Consider the following 20,463-nt stretch of genomic DNA (forward strand, 5'->3'; position numbering starts at 1 on the left):
TCATACTGTATTGCAATAGTAGTATGTTATACAGAAGCGTTACTGTACCTCTAGAACCACAGTGGGAAATGTTTACTATGTTATTACTGCAGTCGTGATGCTGTCGGGCTCATTAGAGCTCTATCGTTATGGAGGGATGAGCTCTTAAAGCGGCTTCATCTCTCGACCTCCCAGCTTATTTTGACACTTTTGATCAACACGCTTGGTTTCAGCTTCTAATGTTACTGGTGCGTTTTAGGAAACATATAAAAAGAGGCATCTTGGCGACCATAAATTAAAAGTCTCACAAGTCCAGCGATTAAAGTCCAACCATAATAAACTCCAGATGTCTAATGAGCTTGAGACGCTGCCTCAGTCTGAGCCTTGCGGGGAATTTAATCGAGATGAAAAATGTATTGCTTGTAGCACCCTTCGTGGATAAATAAACGCTCACTCATCATTCCTCATTGTGTCTTTGACTTTTGGTGGCAGTGTGGGTAATGCACCCCCCCCCCCCCCCCTCTCTCCGGACCACCTACACTCTGATCACATGAGACGGCTTTGGCTTCTCATAGTATTCACTGCCATTACAATCCCCACAAGATCAAGTTCATCCTCGTTTATCATGCGCTGAGCTTCAGTCCAACAGTACTTTGACCTGACCTGTCTACTTTGCTCATTATCTCCTGACCTTGTCCATCCACTTGTAAACTCGTCTATCTGTAATTCTTCACACAACTGATTTGAAAATTGGTCACACTTTCAGAAAGTTGAATGCAGCTCTGTTTTCGCTGACAGTTGCTCAAGTCCTCAGAGAGACTTACTGTAAACTCACAATCATCCCGTTGTCTTCTTCTCTCCGCTGCTCATTTGGGCCTCTAATCTCGTACATATGGTTTATATCTGGAGCCGTAAGATGGTGTGTGGCCATGGCTGACGAATAGAGAGAAGGGGAGGTATCGCGTGGATCTGTCATTCTTTTTTCTCATGTTATTGAATGCTGCGGAGTGTAAGCCGGGACCCAGAGTGTATATGTAGGGCATTATAGAGGATTGAGCTTCGCTTTCAAAGCTTACTTCATATACTGCAGTATTGACTGGGTACTGTATAGTATATTGCATCCCCTTCCAAACTGCCCTTAGGTTAGAAAATGAGATCATCTATACGGCTTATTTATATTAAAGTGCCAACAGACTACTTCTCAACTGTTGCAGCCGTTGTTGCAAATAGAACCAGATCACTTTCTGTTCTAATCGGTGCCTAATACCAGCAACACATCAAGTGATTCATCCAGACCATTACGGAAAAAGCAAGACGTGTATTCTAATAATTCCAATAGAGTGGTGCAGCAATGAGTTCTAAGTAGAGATGTCCCGATCCGATCACGTGATCGGAGCCGATCACGTGATTTTCAAAAGATCGGGGATCGGGAGAAAAAAAATCTGGGATTTTTTTTATTTATTTTTTTTTTTATTTATTTAATGTTACAAAACAAAAATGACCATGTTCACGTCTTAAAGTCATCCTGAGGACTTAGTTTTGGTTTAAAATTACACAACACCATGTATGTGTTGCTTTCTTTGGGCTTGTTTTCAGACCTGGTTGCTTATTCCTCTCAAAGCTGGCAACAGAGTGGGCGCAGTGTCTAATAGTAGCAGCAAGCTAACGAGAGGCTACGTTCAGCTGGTGACTCGGGAGTCGGGACAGAGCAAATGTCAGGAGTTTGGAAGTATTATAAAATTGAAAGCGAAGGCAGTGTAACAGCCAGATGCAATGTTTGCAAGGCGGAGGTTCCGCGTGGTGGAAAGAACAGAGCTACGTTCAACACGACCAATCTAATACGCTACCTGAGAAACAAACACCAACAACAACACGACGAGTACACAGCGGCCACTCAGGTAACGGCACTGAAACAACCGACGCTTTCAGAGACTTTTAAAAGGAAAGAGAAACTGCCCCAGAACAGTGAAAAGATAAACAGCCAAGATAGCTGAATTCATCGCGTTGGATGACCAGCCGTTATCTGTTACCTTTTTTTTCTCTTAATGCATTGCATAAAGATCGGATCGGGAAAAATCGGTATCGGCAGATTGTCAAAATCAAATGATCGGAATCGGATCGGGAGCAAAGAAAGGTGATCGGGACATCCCTAGTTCTAAGACCCGGAGATTACTTGGCATTCAACCACTTCCTGTTCCCTCATCTCAGTCAACGTCTTGCCATTTTGTACTGCGACATAAGATACGCATGTAAATACCCCACTCGTGAATGTGTCTAAAGCGGCAGGCGCTAACTAGTAACTAACAAAACGACCAAACATCATCACGGCGACACGAGTCCGCCTTTAGCTTAACGTTAATGATGTGCAACCAAGGGAACGTGATGTAGTTCATTTCTAGCATTACATTAGCTCTTTATTTCTGTCGATTGCCTTTACCCTACAAACATCCCCAAGTGGTGTTAATCTGTGGAGACTATCCTGCTGAACACAACGTGTAAATTATCATAAATGTGTTTTAGCCACAAAGCTTTTTATCCTCAATATACGGTAATCCCATTGCTTTTTTCTGCTGTACTCCTTGCGATGCGAACTTCTGTGTCAGCGTACACACATACATCATCACTGCACCATGCTGTGCTGCTGAGTGATCACAGTCCTCGTTCTTCCAGCAGCACAGGATCTATTCCTTTCCTTTTCATCTATGTTCAGGCTCTCTCTCCCTCGTTGCAACCAACTTAACCACCGTTGCAAACAAATGCGTGAGGAGGTTGCCAATATGCAATGAATGTATGACATCATCTGGCAACCTTTACTGAGCGAATGCTAGCTTCTTTAATTGTAGAATAGTTGGCAACACCACACGGTACACAATGCATTTTGTTGCCCTGGCTTCGTGCTGTAACAGCCTAAATCTTCTCAGGAGATCACACCCGCTGGCAAACAGAATTGCATGTTGAAAGCTAGGCTTATGGGAAAACTATATAAACACTAATGGCGTCTTATTCTAAAGCATTACATTGTACAATAAACGTTTACTTCATAATCATAGGTTGAGGCAAAACACTATCTATTGCCACAGACATTTGGGATTGAAAATGCATAGAACCTCTATGGGAGTGGGTCCGTACCCATCAGCCCTTTGGCGTGTCGTACCGTTATTTAGTCTGAGAACTAACTGAAGCAACTGCAGCCAAAGAATTTTAATGACATGATTTTTTTCCATATAAACAATCATGTTTTATTCATTACAGAATGTGGATACTGTGATGCACCATGGCTCAGACATAATTACAAGGCAGGGTCCATCAGTGACAGTGGGTAACGAGTAGGTTACTGTGAGCCTCGGGTCTTTGCGCGGGACCTCCACCAAAGCACGCTGCTGGATAGGAAAGGCTGTACACAGCTCTGACTATTCCTCAGGATGTCTGGTGGCCCCTGCCTCAGTGTAGTACAGCAGCCATTTGGTGGAGACGGTGAATGAGCAGTTAGAGCACTTTTTTACGGCGGCATTGAGCGTCCCAAAATAAAAGCTCCCCTAGGCATCGGGCTTGTGCTCTGCTGGCCCATGCCCTGTAATTGAAGCTGCAGGGTGGTAATGATGATGCAGAGTGGCTTGTTTGGAGCCAGACCGAAGGCTCCTCTGCTGGAACTGTCCCCAACGTCTCCCATGGGCCTTGATCTGAAACAGCCGCCACTTCAGTTCACCATTTCCTGTTTGTGTGTCTCGAAGTGACCAATCACAGAGGCTTTTTCTTGTTTTAGAGGTTATCCTGACAGTTAAGCCGCCATTTCCCCCTCCCATATACCAAAGGCTTTTCCAGACCATAAGCCAGTCACACTCTGTCATTCATTCACTTAGATAAGATCTTGACATTTGGGCTCAGTCATCCAAAAATGCTTTTCTGAGCAGCAGATGACGTTTGAAAACAGATCGTGAAAACTGATTTTTAAACCTGGTTTCTCTGATTAGCTATAAATAAATCACTTTTTTGTAGAGCTATGTAAAACCAAAATTCTGAGAATGCCATTATTTTCTGGCTTGAGAGATGCAGCCTGCTATGCACCTGTCCAGATTAAAAATACACAACAAGTTTGAACAGGGAATGCACACGGTTGAATTCCTCAGTGTCGAAATTGAGCAATATTTGGTTTATGCCACATGCTGCTGACACACAAATGTTCCTTGCTTCCCTAAATGCTTGCTGGGGGATGCTTCGGCCCCCTCGGCCCCCTCGGCCCTGTCAGGGATGAAGCGTTCATAGAAATGAATGGATGAATGATGGAACTAGACTGCATGCTTCAGCACAAACCTCCAGCCAGTCTGCCATCTTTGCTGCAGATGTCTTGCTGCTGCAGAGGGTCATATCATGCAGAAAGATTTCAACACATAGTTGTTAACACAGAAAACAACAAATACAAATCACATTTCTACCAGGCAACAACAAACTGATATGCTCAACAAAAACACAGCTACACTAGAGATATCCTTATGTATGTTTAAAAGTAATTAAAAGGTGATAAGATACATGTACATCTACTCTTGTGTATACATAGATACACACACAAATGTATAACGATATCAAAAACATGTATTTTCTATTAAAACGCTGTGTTTCTTAACTCATTGAACCACATATAGGCAATAGGAGAAAACAAGAGAACCTTTCAGTAAGGGTTTTCTGTGAAAGAAACCAAAACAACAACTCTAGATACAAGAAGACAAATGCACAATCTAATAAAGAAATTAGGCTGCATCGTGCCATCTATTTTGGTCCAGCCACAGCGGCTCATCTGTCCAGTCCCCACATCAACATGCATCCACCCTGCCCTGGAGAGGATGCATGCATGTGTTGGGTGTTGGTCACACTCCTGTAATCGCCCTGCAGGAAAACAACCCTTTGATTGGGTTTAGGAATGGGGAATATAGTGGGGGATGGAGAACAATAAATGTATAAGCTAATCGCCAGATTAACCACTCTCTGTGGCCTTTTCATTGGAACAACAACTTGTGTTTACAGCTTTCAGGAGTGTGTGTGTGTGTGTGTGTGTGTGTGTGTGTGTGTATCAAGCTTGGCATGGTGATCGGAGTTTCCAATGTTACACAATAATTAAATTGTTAATGAGGCGTCTAATAAAGAGGCGGGTGGGTTTAGCAACAAGTTTGATGTAGAATTTAACTTTGTGTAAAGGAAAAACTGGTCTTGCAATCTTCAGACTGGGTTTAGGGATTTCGAAATGAACGCCATCCATAGTGATTAGAGCACAGACAAAAACAAATATTGGAGTCTCTTGTGAAATATTCAAAACTTTGGCAGATCATAATGTGTGTGTGCAAAGGACACTCAAAAGAAGCCGATTGACATTTCTGACCCAAAAACTGAGGCTGCGGCCACACGAGGACGAAAACGGCTAAACGCATAGGATTAACGCAAACGCAATCGCAAACAAACTTCCGTCCACACGCAATAGTTATCCGGATAGTGTCTGTACATACGAGACCGCTCCGTTTAGCTCCAACCGCTGGAGAAGCTGCAGTACATATGCAGGAGCCTGTAGGTGGCGCTGTAACTTCCTCCACAAAAGCAGCGAAGAAGAAGGTTGTCATGGTTGCCCTTCTGTTTATTCTCCGCGGTGGGGGCCGAGGGAACCGGGCAGAGTTGTTCGCCAGTCAGCGTGTATTAAAGTTTAAATCTTCCGGACACAATTATTAAAGTGCCGGTCAAAGGTCTTCTTTGTTATTTATTGAGCTTTAAAACAAATGAATAACGACTCTATATAATATAATGATAAAATACACGGAGCCTCTCTTTTTCCTCCCTCTCTTCGGACAGCGTCAGTGTCTGTCTCATGCAGCAGCTGGTCCAGTAATAAGTGACCCGGCCGACTGTAAACATAAACATATTTATAACTAGTTTAGGGAGTTTGAGAGGTGTCTCCGTCCTGTCAGATTAGACTTCACTCGCGTTTAGGTCCATATCGAGAGAAAGATAAATAATCTGAATTCAGGGTGCAGTTTACTTTGACGCGGGGTGAGCAGCAGAGGTGGGGAGAGGCGGGGCTATTGCCTCATCATTATCTGAAAATGTTCGGATAGGGCGCACACACGGAGCCGTTGGACCCCCCAGAGCGTTGCGTATGCCGTTCTATCCACCTTGGGACCCGTTATCGTTTCCTCAGTCGTTTAGTGCCGTATTCGGTCGTCCTCGTGTGGCCGAACGGTCTATATGACACTAAACAGTAACACAAACGACCGTTGTCGTCCTCGTGTGGCCGCAGCCTGAGTGTTTCAATGATCTCATTCATCAACTCAGACAAGTAGAAACCCAAAGTGGCAGACATTTAGTTTGGAAATGTTATTGTATATGCAGCTCAAAACCAGCACAGCATACCAGTGACTGGCTCTAATGATCCCGGGTCTGTTGACTGTGAGCTCCTGATTACAGTTCACTGCAGCTTTAATCAGAGCTTCCTCCTCTCGCCAGCCACAAGAAGAATTGGCTGAGGATTTTCTCCAGTGGTCTCTCCCATCTAGAGAAACATCCAAGAGGCTTTGCTCAACGTGCTTGTTTGCCCCCTCCCTACGTTTGTAGAGGCACTGTTGGCAACTGCCATGGTGCAGTTGACCAAAAGCTCTGAGATCAGCCATGGGTAATGGTGGGCTGGCTCACAATGGAACGGGATGCTTTGAGAACAAACAAGACGTTTGGGCAGCCCAGTTTGAGGCCAGTGCCAGACGTGCCATGGTTACTGCTATAAAGGGCTGGCATCAGACTGCAGAGTTGATGATGGTAACTGCTCTTGTGGTGCAGACGGTTTTTTTGTGTTACTTTCTAAGGTCAAACTCAATCACAGCTGCATACTCGGTGTCACGGTGGAGCGCTTGGTTTTTCTCCCCCCGCTTGCCTTTGTTTTTCTTTACTTCATTGCATTCCTCTCGAGTCCCATAGATTAGAGTTGTGATACTATCTGTAAATCTTCTGCAGAGAGCATGAAGACCTACATTCTGTGGCCAGACGCTTATGTAACAAAAGCCTTGGTTTGCATTAGTGTGGATTCATGTGCCCATACCGTGTGGCTTCACTGGGTCTTTCAGGTATATGCACTTTAGATTGGTTCACAGCAGGAGAGGACATGGATGTCTTTATTCTTGTTATGTGATCTTATGAGCCTGCAGTTATTTTTTCCGGGGTTGTATCCTTGGAGGAATCACAGAAAGACATCCCAATGATCATTTCTGGTAAAGGCTTCCTGGCACGCACCACTAATCTACCCACTCACTAAGGAAACAGAAGAGGAAAATTGGACTCGATTGAGAACAGAGACATTGTTCAAAGAGTTGCTGAATTGGAAGCGGGTGCTGGCATTGGTCACACGCATCTTTGACTCCATCGGTGCCACTGTGTCAGCATGGAGCTCCAGCATCAGCTCCAACTTGACTCTCAGACGTGCACCGGTTCAAAGACCCGGGAGGAGACATTATTTCCCTCTTGGATGGAGCCTGTGCAACTCTGATGCCAGCTGGTTGAGGGAGAATAACTCAGTGAGCTTTATTGTAAAGGCTCTGGAGTTGTCTGTGGGCTTTTTGATTCACAGTCAAACATTTTTCCGGACTGTGCACACACATAAAATAAAGTAATAGCTTTGTTTCCCAGCAAATTGGGAGTTGTGAAAGCGTTCTGCGACTTCCCTTTTCTTGAAACCTAGACATGTCTGTTAGGCTAAATATTGCGTGCATTTCGTGACCGGTAAGCATTGCAGGTGGACATGGTTAGATGCCAGACAGTGTTGTGGTTGAAAACAATTAGTTTGTTGGAATTCCTGACAGTAAAAGTGTCCGGGTTGAGTTATGTGCTGTGCAGACTAAGTCCAGGTGTGCTCGGTGTTTAGTGTGAACATGTGCCTGAGGTCACTTCACTGGTGGTTCACCCCTAACAGAAGTAAACTTGGATAAATCAACCTTTGCCCGCAATGGTGTAACTCTGTATCGTGCCTTGGGTTTCTGCTCGGAACAGCTACAATAAAAAATGTCATTGGCACGTCTACTTAATCCTTCGTTTATGAGCTGCGTGTGTACAGTAGGTATGGAGCGCCCTCTTCTGTCAAAATGCAACCATGATATCATTAACTAAGACTTTGCTCCCACTTAACTTCCTGAATTACACTATGGCAAGTTTTCAATTTGCTTGAATGAGGTTCAATTGGCGTGGAACATCTTCTCTCATTTCATGACGATGAACAGGATTTGATATCTAACATGAATAATTGTGAGATCTGCCTGGCATCTGGAAGATATTGAAGTACATGCAAGCTCTGTCTTTCCCATCAGACCAACAGAGGATGTACTGTAGTGCCAAACATCTGCTGCCACGCAAACTATCATCTATCAGCAGAAGGTCTGAAGTACAGCTCTGATATAAATGGTAATCAAGATAAAAAAATGTTCCTGTAATTGTTGAGACGGATCAGCCCACAGTGGAGGAATGCTGGGCGTGTGATTCATGCACTGGAAACGTGGTGAGCACCAGATACAAAACCGATGACAAAGTGCAACTGAAACCAGGTTTCAGTCAAACGTTTGGAGGTTAAGAAGCAAAACCAAGGATCTGGTGTTTCTCCATCTTGAGCTTATTCGTCTTGATGAGACTTATGAATCTGTCCTATTCTAATCTTGAATGATTATATCCTACTGGAACACACATTTGTTTCATTCCAACTTTCCTACAGTGCAGTATCCTCAGATTTAGAGCTTCCTGAAACAATGACGTGCAAAGTGTAAAGTGCCAATACGCTGCTTGGAGGAGCCGTAATCCAGAAATACTGCTGCTGAGTCCCGACGTCCGCTCTGAACATAGCTCTTCTTGTCTCATGTGTACAGTCACACTGCATCATGGTCTAAGCACTTGTTCCCCGTCTCAATAGATTCCTCTGAACGGCACACTTGGTTTTGGCTGCTGCAGGAAGTGGGACTTTCCTGCTCACTCACTCTCGTTTTATTGTCCTCTTCCTCCACAGGAGTTCTCCCCTTCAGACTACAGGAATAACTCTGTGTCCAGCAGGACCCCCACCCCACCAGGGCGCTACTCCCCCCACAGCCCCATCGATCGGGACGTTCCCATGTCCCCTCGTCGCAGGTAAATATCCACTTGCATTGCAAACATCCATTATATCTAAACCCAACATGAAAAGACATCCTAATAATGGCAGAATATATGTATACTGCGGCTATGAACCCACGCCATTTAGGTACGTTAGTTGAATTTATGACAGAATATGAAGATATATATTTTTTTATATTAATCCGGTGTTTTCTTTAACATTGTGAAATTGTAAAATGTATTTAGGTTCAGTCCCAGTGGGGTTTTCTGCCTCTTCTTCTTCCTATATTGTGTTATATGAAATATGATATCATCTTGCAAATGCAACCAGACATAACCATCTGTGTATATAAGTTGATGCTTGCACTGCATCTGTTACAAAAGTGGAAAACCCACTACTTGTATACTATTCTTTAACGATATGCTAGAACATGAACAACCAGATGTTCCTTACTCAAACGCAACGCAGAAATGCCTTTACACTTGAATCAATTGTAGACCCTTCAAAAAGTTCCTCTACGGAGATTAAAGTGGAGAGCACAGTCTGAACAGCAGCAGGATCATGTCTTATTTTATAAGAGCATATCTTGTAAGCATTCAGCGCCATCTACAGGCCAGTAGAGGTTACACTCACAGGTTCAAGCCTACGAAATTAACATGACCTGGTCCAGAAAAGCTAATTTCCCAGATGAAGGAAAACATTAAGTATAACCTAGTTCTACGAGTAATAACACATAGCAGATATCTTGTTGTACCCTACATGTATGGTAAGGTTTGAGGCTGTATTTATTGCACTTGGTTATTGGATGTGAACTCTCATCCCTCTATAGTATCTTCTTTCCCCTGCAATAGGGTTTCATAATCTGATCTGACCGTTTAAACAAGAAATGCTCACCACGAGACAAACACACATCTATTATAGGGATAATGTGTTCGTATCAGTGGTAAGGATATTGCAATATTTCCCATATTTGGAATTCATCTGGAACAAACCTCTGCCAGAAACATTCTTTCCTATATATTATTTAAACGTGACCCTTCGTTTGCAGCTGCACTCGTCGACTACACATGCACTCTCAGCCTTTGGGACTCCATTGTGTTCACCATCTGCACGTCGGTTGGCTTTTCCCGGCTTCGCCCCCTCTGATGAGTTGATGAAGCCGTCATGTGACTCAGTTCATAGCGTGCAGGTGCCGTCCTCAAAAGAAAAATGTTTTGGATGGACCTACCAATGTTTTGATTCTCAGCAGGAATGAACATCTTCTCGTCCACTCCGTGCTGCAGAGCCTGCGCTCTGTGTTTTCACAGCGAGGGATGGTTGACTTTGGCCCCCGTTCCTCTTCTGGTAACCACCACCAGTGATGTGACGTGTCAGCAACTGCATATCCAAACACCCATATTCCCCCAAAAAGTCAGATTTGACTTCTCCCCCTGATTGGCCCCCAGTCTGAAGCCCCCAGCCTGTAAAGCAAGCCTCTCCCTTTTCCTCCCCAGCCAATCACAGACTCCGTAACACCCAGTAACCCACCCCTTCATGTCGCATGTCCAATGAGTGTCAGCTCAGAGGCACACCTTTCAGTCAGGCTCTTGTTTTTCTGTCTCGTCTGGTTTAGATAGAGGTGTGTGTGTGTGTGTGTCGGCATCTTGTATTGTTGTTTCTCTTGTATGTTGCAAGTTGCTACAGCACTGTTAGATATACACAGAGTTCCTGGAGAGAATAGTTGAGCTCCATTTCTTTGTTCCCTCTCTTTCTGGTTGAGGTGAGTCCTGTCATTTTGAGTTTTGGTCATTTGGATTTATTTTGTCAAGATGTGCCGGCTTCGGTTTTGCACTGCTTGTAATTCAGGCTGAGAAATGTGGTTGGAATTTGACAGTAGTTTGATATGTTTTGGCTACGCTCATGTGCTATGACTAGATCCTTATCATTGCATTGTGCCAGGCTTGGCTCTGGCTCCCAGCAACACATTCGTATTAGATGCAGCCATTGTGTAAATGTGAGAACACTTAGAAGGAACGAGTCAGATGACAAACTCCTCTGAAGTTGCCTGATACTTTGTGAACTCTCACTGCTTCCTCTTGAAATGAGTGCACTCGAATGGTTTCTCAGTCGCATGCTGCCCCCCCTTCCTCACTTCTGTTATTTGTTTTCCTGCCGTTTGACCTCGACTTCCCATTTGTTTAGAGAATGCCATTTCAAAAGAGAGGTGGTGAGCGAGGCAAACATGGAAATGGATTTCTGAGGGTGGAGCTGAGCATGTGAAGAGCTTGGAGTGTGCTTTAGAGGTCTGGTTTCAATTTGAACCATGTTCAGTGATTCAGAGGGAACGGGTCTGAGAGCCTTGGTTGCATATTTGTTGTCTTGTCTGTTTTCCATCTCCGAGTTCAGCCATATTCATTTGGAAGGAAGCTGAAATACAGACTGGAGCAATGCACATGCACCGCCCTGGATCAAGGTTGTAAACCCATGTCGACATGTGAGGTGTTGTTGTACATGTATAACCCACTGAGGCATTTTGCATGTACAAGAGAGGTTGATACGTAATTTAACTGACGCCAGTTTCAGGTTTTATTTTTCTTCTTTTGCACATTGGACTCAAAACAAACAACTCTATTGACAGTAAACCGAGAGGTAACAGTAAAAGGTCATCCGAGTGAGGAGGGGTTAATGAATAACTAATTGAACCATCCTTATCATGGGGCCATGATTGTTTAAATGCTAATGTATAACCAAAACACTCAAAGTCCTGCAGACTCCATGCTGCATGAAGTAAAGACATTTGATTCGTCACAACAAGCTTGCTATACTTAAAACACATTTTAATATTTTACAAGAGATTCCCTGACAACAGCAATCCAATACGTACGTTTTTGTTTTTTTAATCTCTGGCCAAACTGTTAAATGCTCTTGACCATCCAAGTCTGCCACGTGATCTTCATCCGACTGAGCATGTGTCTCACAGACGGAAAGAAAAAGCCTGAGACGAGCACGAAGTGAATAACAGCCCTGGCAGAGCATCACCAGTGAAGACACCAAGTATGTGCTGTGAGCGGTTCTTAAATACACTACAAAGGCTTGGACACATTAATGTGACACGTCTCTGAAATAACTCCGGTACATTTGGAGAATGTGTAAAACTCTGCCTTTTAACCTCATAGTCATCGTTTTACATCACATCCAGTGTGCACGAGTACGGAGTAGGCCTACGGAGCAAACACAACTCATGTATTGCTAATATGTCCCTGTCCAAACACTTCATTTGGTCCTTGTTCAACAAGTACCTACCCGTACCACTAATGCCCTATAGTGCAGTGATGCTTACAGGTATGCACATATCCGCTAAGTCACAGTAACCGTTTCCATGGTTTAGGTTTCGCCCGAGCAGATTCTTCACAGCGCAGGTGTCGGTTTGAAGAGTCAATATTTGGGCAGATGTGTTGTTTGTGTGTGTGTGTGTGTGTGTGTGTGTGACGGGCGGGTCACTCAGTCGGGTAGAGTGGACTGACTGGCTGACGGGCGGGCTGCAGGTGGAAGGCATCAAACCGGTTCCTACTGACAGCCAACGCTCACCAGCTGCCTGCAGACAAACACAGCTGAACGCACTTTGTGTCCTTTGAGTTTCTGTTGACTTACTGATCAGCTGTCCGTGCAGATTGTAACGCGTGGCTTCTTCAAGGAGAGATTGGTATTTAAACACACAGCTATGGAAGTCAAGTGAGAGAGCCGCTGTATCTCATTTCTTAATGAATTGATAGCATAGACTACAAGAAGTTAAAAGCTTCCTGCATTCTTGGTTGTTTTCCAGCGGCTCCTTCTGGATCAGAACATATTTGACTCGGATGTTTATGTTCAGGTTTCATATTTGCCTCTACTGTGACATGTGTATATGCTTTGACGCCTGTGCTGCAGCGCCTCTTGTCACCCTCTGTCTGCAGAGAAGTCCCGCCCCTTATCCTATCATGCACAATGTGTTGGAGCGCTAGCCAATAGGAGCGCGAGTGTTACATAGTGATGTTACTATGTTATAGAATTAAACCAAGGAGTCCAAACTTCCTCCGGAGGGAATTTGGGATTATCGCTTGTGTTGACCATTCCCATGCACTTAAACCTATATCACACACTACAGGGAAGGACACACCATAATAAGGCCTCTTTAAGCTTCCACCATCAGCCTTAAGTCCTCTTCGTTTTTCCTTGAGGCAAGAACCGTGATCAAAATGTGGGTAGAGTCAGAACAGACTCTGGTAAGGGGATATGTTGGGGTCCTGTTGAGGGAAGATGTGTGATTGGTCACTGTTTGGCCTGTGCTGTGCAATCTAGGCTTAATACTCAGAGGTCAAGGTCTCAACGCCAGCTGCTGCCCCTTCCTTCGTTTCCTCTGGTTTAAGTTGAACCGGACTCATGAGTCTTTCATAAATGCACATTTTCCGCTGAACACATCACCTACAGCTCGACGTATGATTCCAGTAACGGCAACAGTCTAATATACATTTGTATTTCCTCCGTCGACAGCAGCTCGAGCTCTGACTTTGGCATGCAGAAGTTCGACAGGGACTCGGAGGTGTACAAGATGATCCAGGAGAATAAGGAGTCTCGCACGGCGCCTCGGCAGTCCAACACCTTCAAAATGCTGCAGGAGGTCCTGGAGGCCGACGAGAAAGGTGAGACGCGCTCTGCAATAATGGCTTTGTAGTTGGCATGCAATTCTAAAGAGAGTCCAAATATTTACACACATTTAATACTTTGAATACAAATAATCTGACATTATCAGGCATCTGTACTTAATGCTTGATAAAGGTCGAACCTACTCGAAGTCAAGATAAGCATGAATAGATACGGAATGAGAACTGATGGTTAACCACAGAAAGATATTTGAGGTTTCAGCTACTTTGTCAGACGCTAGATAATTCATTTAATCTCCTGCAGTTGTTTAACTGACACGTCTCCATTTGAAACCACTCCTCTTAGGCCTATCGTGCAGAAGGAGCGATTTAACTTCGACATTTGGCCATCACCTGTGTGCAACTCACATTTTGAACACCATATTATTGAGTGCATCCGTCCTCCTTTGCCCGCTCTGCTGGGGAAGTAAATCCAGAGAGCAATAACATTCTCTCATGACGTGATGATGACCACTGTGTGGAAACCCCATTTCATGAAGCGTGTCTCAGGGCTGAGGAGCGATGATGGAGTGGGGAAAACAAACAAGGTCCGCTGACAGAGGCCAGCGAAGGCAAACGGATTGTTAGTGTGATTAACAGAGATGCCGGCCTGTCACAACATCCCTTTGAGCAGCTGTGTGTGTGTGTGTGTGTGTGTGTGTGTGTGTGTGTCTACAGAGGCAGCGCTCCGATTCCCAGGACTTTCGCCAAACATTCCCAAATCAAGCTCATCAGTAGGAGGCGTCAAAAACACCCACACCTGTGAGAAGTGCGGCACCGGCATTCTGTAAGTCACCTGCAGTTACACGTTCCCTGGACTTGCGCTGTGATGCGTGTGAGCCAGTAGAACGATTATTCTTCCTACAGTAACGTTGTTCCACATGAAAGGTTTGATATGAACTGCGTGTGGTTTCATCCTTCATTGTTGGAATGTGTCACAACCAGTTATTAGGACTGCAGCATCTAATTACTGAATAATGAAAAAGTCTTAAAGGGCCAGTGTAGTATTTACGGGTCTATTAGCAGAACATTTTATATCGTCTTGTAAAGTGAGCCCTTCATATCTACATAGGGAGCGGATACCACAGTGAGACAGTAGCTCCGAATGGACAAACCTAACGGCCTGAATTCCCTTTGCAGTCATGTTATGGTTCCTTTAGCCTCGGCAAGGCCAAAGTCCTGAAAGACACAACGTTGTACTCGTTTATTGTAAAGGGAAGTGTGAGCGAGGGTTTTAGGTTGGGAGCAATCTGCAACCACAATGAAATCTGTCCGTAATGCAGATTTATTTATTTCCAAAGCTGATAAAATGTTTGAATTGTGTTTGAAACAAGTGAACCGGCCTTTTTAAAACCACATTTGTAACGAATTAATTTAGGGAAGCAAGATAATAATACATGTCGGTGTGACATCAACATGCTAATATGTTTGGCTCTGTGTCCATTGATTCTAAAGGATTTAAAAAGTGATGTTCTTCTGTGCGGCAACTCTTTGATTTGCATTGGAAATGAGGGAAATCCTTGCACCCTGTTGTCAGACGGTGCAGTGTGTGTGTGTGTGTGTGCCTGGTGTCTGACTCACTGCTTTCCCCCCCCCCCACAGCACACTGGCCGTGCGCATCTCAGACGACCGCTTCCGCCATGTAGAGTGCTACACGTGCACAGACTGCGGCCTTAACCTCAAGATGAGAGGTCACTTTTGCGTCGGAGATGTGATGTACTGTGAGAAGCACGCCAAGGAGAGGTACCAAGGCCCAGGAACGTCCCCTCAGGCCACCGTCTCCCCCCGCCAGTGAGTCTGCCTCTCCACCCCCCCCCGCTCCGGACGCTGCTCGTCTGCCTGAAGCTCCACACCATCTGACTCAGTTATAGACCTTGGGATGGGCCGTGAGGTGGACACTTGTCAACAAAATGGCAGAGGATGTTTTTTTTTTCTGATCACATTTAACCATATTTTGCAATATTATGATTCACTTTCTTGCCTTTCTTCTACTCATATGAGAAGTGGGGCTTTGTTTTCCAAATGGCCTCACTTCAGTTCCTCATTGTCCCACCGGGGAAAACTTGGGCTTTCAGCAAGTATAGATAAAACAAATATACGAAACACATAACAGTACAACAATATAGTTTATAAAAAAACACACACTTTACGTTATTCTTCACTTTATTGTGGCACAGCAGCCATGGACTAAAGCCACGTCACAATGGCCAGATTCACAGAACGCCAACACTTTAGACAAAGTCACCAGGACTGGCTCTCCGAGGATCTGGATCTTTTGAATCTCCTGCTGACGCAAAGGGACCAACATCTCATTCACCTGCGCTGCATGCCATTTCAAAATGTACTGTAAACAGCCAGTGCTAAGTGTGTTTGTGTGTGTATGGATGCATGCTTTCACGTGCTGTGTGTGTGTGTGCGAGAGAGGGAAGGGAAGTGGGATCCAAGTTACAGATGCAAACGAGTTTGTGAATGTTGTGCTAGTGTCAGGCCAAAAGCCCTTGAATTTTTCTATTTTTCTTTTGTAAGAAGAATTTATGAGTTGATGTAATGAAAAAAATATTTTCTGACTTGTTTTGCTTTGTTGTTTATGAGGGACTATAGATTAATGCAAAATATACAAATATTTGAGATGTTTTTGTGATTGAACTGTGTTCTATAATATAGACCATAATGTTGCACAGGACATTTAGTATGAAAAGAGTTGATGATACACTTGTCCAGTTACTGCAGTACTCAGAGATACACTATGTTCGCATTTCATGTGGCACTTAATAAAATCGCACAACCTAAAGCTTCTTCGTGACTGTGTTGGGAAAAGTGTTCAATATCATATCTGGTTCTTTACTTTATCAGGGATGTCTGCCTTAATTTAAAGTATTGTAATTGACTTTCCATTATACAAGTAGACTACACTTTAGTACCTGGCCAGGGTCGAACAGGTTTCTTTGCAATACATATATGGCCAATATTTCAAACACTTCCAAGTTATATACACCTTTTCTCAGTTTCCTTTCGTCACATGTTGGATTGAAAACCGCATGCAACTAGTTTAATTAATGGTGAATCCATTACATAGCTGTGTCCGAGTGCCATCACTTTTCATAAACATTAATAACGTTATTAATTTAACTTTGTTCCTTTCTTAGTTGTGAAAACGTCTGACATGAAAATAGCTCTTTTACAAAACATGGCATTAAATCACAAACCTTCTATCTTACTATGTGTAATAACCATAACATGTGACTTAACTTGGGATTGAAAACCGGCATACCAATTAATATCTGGTGTTAGGAGTCATGTGACATGACAATCACAACATGAGCAAACATACTGTTGCCAATGCTTTCTGTTTTGGAAGCACTAGTGTAGATGGCAGACATTTAAATAATGACTGAGAGAAGTACATCACGAAAACTACACTTTTTTTTTTTATTGAACAAGAGATGTGAAAGGTTGTCCTTCTGCTTCATATTCAGATTCCCAGTTCATCATTTACATGAGCTGATTGGTCCTTCAGACTGTTGCCTCCACACACTAACCACACCAGTGTTGGATGGAGTTTACAGATTAAAAAAAGAGGTGTGGGGACACATCCCTGTTTTTAGAAGCCACATTATATTCAGGTCTGACAAGAAGTGACATGAGAATACGGTTATGCATTACATTAGCAGGGTGAGTCAGGACTTGCCTTTTGTGACCTCTAACATGTGAAGCTGAAGGTGACACACAGCAGTTAAAGTCTTCAGTTGCTCTGAAAGGCATTAAAGAGCAGGATATAACCCCGAGTTACTTGCTTTCACTAATTTACATCACCCTTTATCATTTAGAAGAAGAAGAATTGGGAGGGATGAAACCCTCTTTAATGCTCACACATGCAGAGCACACAGCACACACAGTGAAAGTTGTTCTCTGCTTTTAACCCATCCTAGTACTAGGAGCAGTGGGCAGCTAGTGTACAGCGCCCGGGGAGTGAGGGGGATGTCCGGTGCCTTGCTCAAGGGCACCACGGCAGGGCAGGAGGTGAACTGGGACCTCTCCAAGTAGCAGTCAACACTCAATGTTTAGGTCTGGTCGGGGACTTGAACCGGCGACCCTACGGCTCCCAGTCCAAGCCAGGACTGACTGAGCAGTGTCAGTGGCTAGTCATGTAATTTACTCTGCTGAACACAAGAGGGCAGCATTCGAACAGTTCTTCTGAACTCTGGGAAGGCAAGAAACAAGGACGAGAGGGGAAAACATTGACTACAATACAATCAATGTTTACATAAAAAGCTTGATTCTGTGAAGACACAGTATGATTTATTATCTTAAATAGTTTTGTATAAAAATGTAAACAAAAACTAGAGTATGCATACATATATGAAGTATAAAATGTATTGCTTGTGTAATCCCCAATTGTTACAGTTTTGATTCCTTCAATATGGATTACAAAATATGATGCATTTACTTTGCATACAAAAACTGGACTGTGCAAACATGATGCAGTGCCATACAGTGTGTATTCTGGGTTAGATGTCATTAAGGTTACCACTGTGGTTACGTGTGCTGCTGCCTGCTGATAATAATTCTTAATGATAGAGAAAGGTATTTAGTGTTTAAAAATATGGCACCACATTATGATTTGATAACCCCATAAACTGTGGAAGCGGTGGGTTTAACGTCCCCATAAACCCTTAATTAGAACCATTCACAGCAGGAAAAACTGCAGGGCTGCTGAGAGCTGCTGAGAGGGGGCGGGCCTTAAGTGTGCCGCCAATCACACCACTAGATGTCACACGATCACCGAGAAAGACTGAAAGCCTTACAGAGGGCCTGGTGTTTGAGTCCCTGCTGGAAGTGTTCTTTTGTGTATCTACTGGCAGAAACACAGGCCTGAGCTGTGCCTCAATCTCAGCCGTCACTGTGTCTGGTTCCCATCTCTGATTGCCTCGCTGTTTTTGTTATATCGTGTAATTTAGGGGGACAAAAGGAACATGCCCAAGAGAAATCCTCCATCACGTATCGTCTGTCATATACATCCTGAAACCTTACGTAACTTCCTCCAAAAATCTCCCCAAAGACATTTTCTCAGTCCTACTTCTTCAGCCTCTCTGTGTTCCACCTTTCCTTTTCTCAACTTTCTCCCCTTTCGCAACTCCCCACCTGGAATGGAGTCCAGATGTGGAGCAGGGAGAAGGAGAGATTGCTTGCTTGGCTATAAGGACCGAGGGGGGCTGTGGGGTGCATAGCTACAGAGAAAATGTTGGAACGACATTAAAGTTTGTCTGGATGCCATTAAGTACAATTTGATGTAATGTGCAGTTTAGGACGTGACATTTTAAATGGAAACTGTGCTCTCCAGATGAGAGATTTGGGCCTTGTGGAGTCGGAGGGGGGTGTTGTACTTGAAGCCTTATTTAACAGCTTAGATAAACAGCCCTCTGTTTCATTGCTGAGCAGGCGCCCATCCACTCCTTGTGCTTTCTTTCAATAATCATGCTGGCTTTCTGAGCCCGCTCCAGTGTACAGTATCATATACAGGAATAACAAACCCAGGGTCCACGGCGCGGGTCAGAGCACAGAGCGCCATTATACTGAGGTGATGCAGTCTAGATATGTCAGTGAACACATGTCAAGCCCAATCACATAAAGTCCCTTTTCAAAAAGCTTTCCTGAGTAACCTTCTCATATTTGGAAATACTCTCCAGATTTGAATCCCTTCCATCTCCATCCTGCCCGGGCCTCTCGTATATCAAAAAGTATTTTTAAAACAGAAATCCACGGAGTCGACTGTATTTTGGGAACTTTCCATACACGCAGGCAAAAATGTGAAAAGGAGAGCTTTAGGAAGTTTATGATCCCCGGTATTTTTTGGACGGTTTGATTCTTTAGTGGGGTTAATGTAATATTTAAGAAAAACACATTATTCTTTCAACACAAAGGTTTTGGATTCTTTTTAAATCCTAAAAGAATCAACATGGAGATCTACAACATATATCTACTTTGGCAATAAATACAGCACATGGTTTTCGAAGAACATCACTCTCAAGTGACATTGATTTGACATGTATTCGGTTTCGCAGATCTTGGCTTGTTAGAACTGCAAAAACGAATTTGCATTAAGTAGAAAGGTCACCTCAATACATCTTAACTGGGTCATTACCACATCAAAACTTGATGTACACACTGCTGTCAACAACCAACACACAAACACCAACGCAACTTCAATTTCAAAAAACATGCTGTAAAGTCTATTGTCTTTCACACACATTGCAGGGGTGCTATTTTCTAGCGCACCTATGACCTGTGCATACATGCACGGTTGTGGCACGACCACCAAAACAGAAACATATGAATATAGGCCACCATATAAAAAGTGTGCAAATGTATTTAGTATCCTATCCATGTGAACATGTTTTAGGTGGGGGTGGACCTAACCTCCTCTAGGAGGGTCTGGGGGCATGCTCCCCCGGGAAGATTATTTTTAAAATATTGAAGTTAAAAGCATCAATCTGGTGCACTTTGAGAGCAACATTAGGAGATCTATGGATACATCTCTCAGCATCCATATGAAACAGAACTGTACACAGATTTACTTTTTTTTTTTAATGGATATTTTACTAATCACTCCCCTTTTTAACTGTATTCTTGTGTTACTGTCCTATAGTATTTCATACCCGTTTTTCATTTATTCTCTTATTTTTTTAATAACTATAGGCTAATGATCATATAAATGTGTTCTTCGCAAAT

At 43.6% G+C, this 20,463-nt stretch overlaps 1 protein-coding gene across 1 annotated transcript in view; it reads left to right on the forward strand.

The window, feature by feature from the left end:
• pdlim2 (PDZ and LIM domain 2 (mystique)) overlaps positions 1-16,525 on the forward strand; it is a 39,538-nt gene extending 23,013 nt beyond the window's left edge. Inside the window, exons 7-10 of the mRNA XM_034091664.2 lie at positions 8,993-9,111; positions 13,586-13,734; positions 14,413-14,521; positions 15,337-16,525. Of these exons, the coding sequence (XP_033947555.1) occupies positions 8,993-9,111; positions 13,586-13,734; positions 14,413-14,521; positions 15,337-15,529 (570 nt within the window). The 3' untranslated portion in view covers positions 15,530-16,525. The remainder of the gene's footprint in view (positions 1-8,992; positions 9,112-13,585; positions 13,735-14,412; positions 14,522-15,336) is intronic.
• The last annotated feature ends 3,938 nt before the right edge of the window (positions 16,526-20,463 follow it).

The sequence above is a fragment of the Pseudochaenichthys georgianus genome, chromosome 9 (genome assembly GCF_902827115.2).
Source record: "Pseudochaenichthys georgianus chromosome 9, fPseGeo1.2, whole genome shotgun sequence".
Taxonomy (NCBI): domain Eukaryota; kingdom Metazoa; phylum Chordata; class Actinopteri; order Perciformes; family Channichthyidae; genus Pseudochaenichthys; species Pseudochaenichthys georgianus.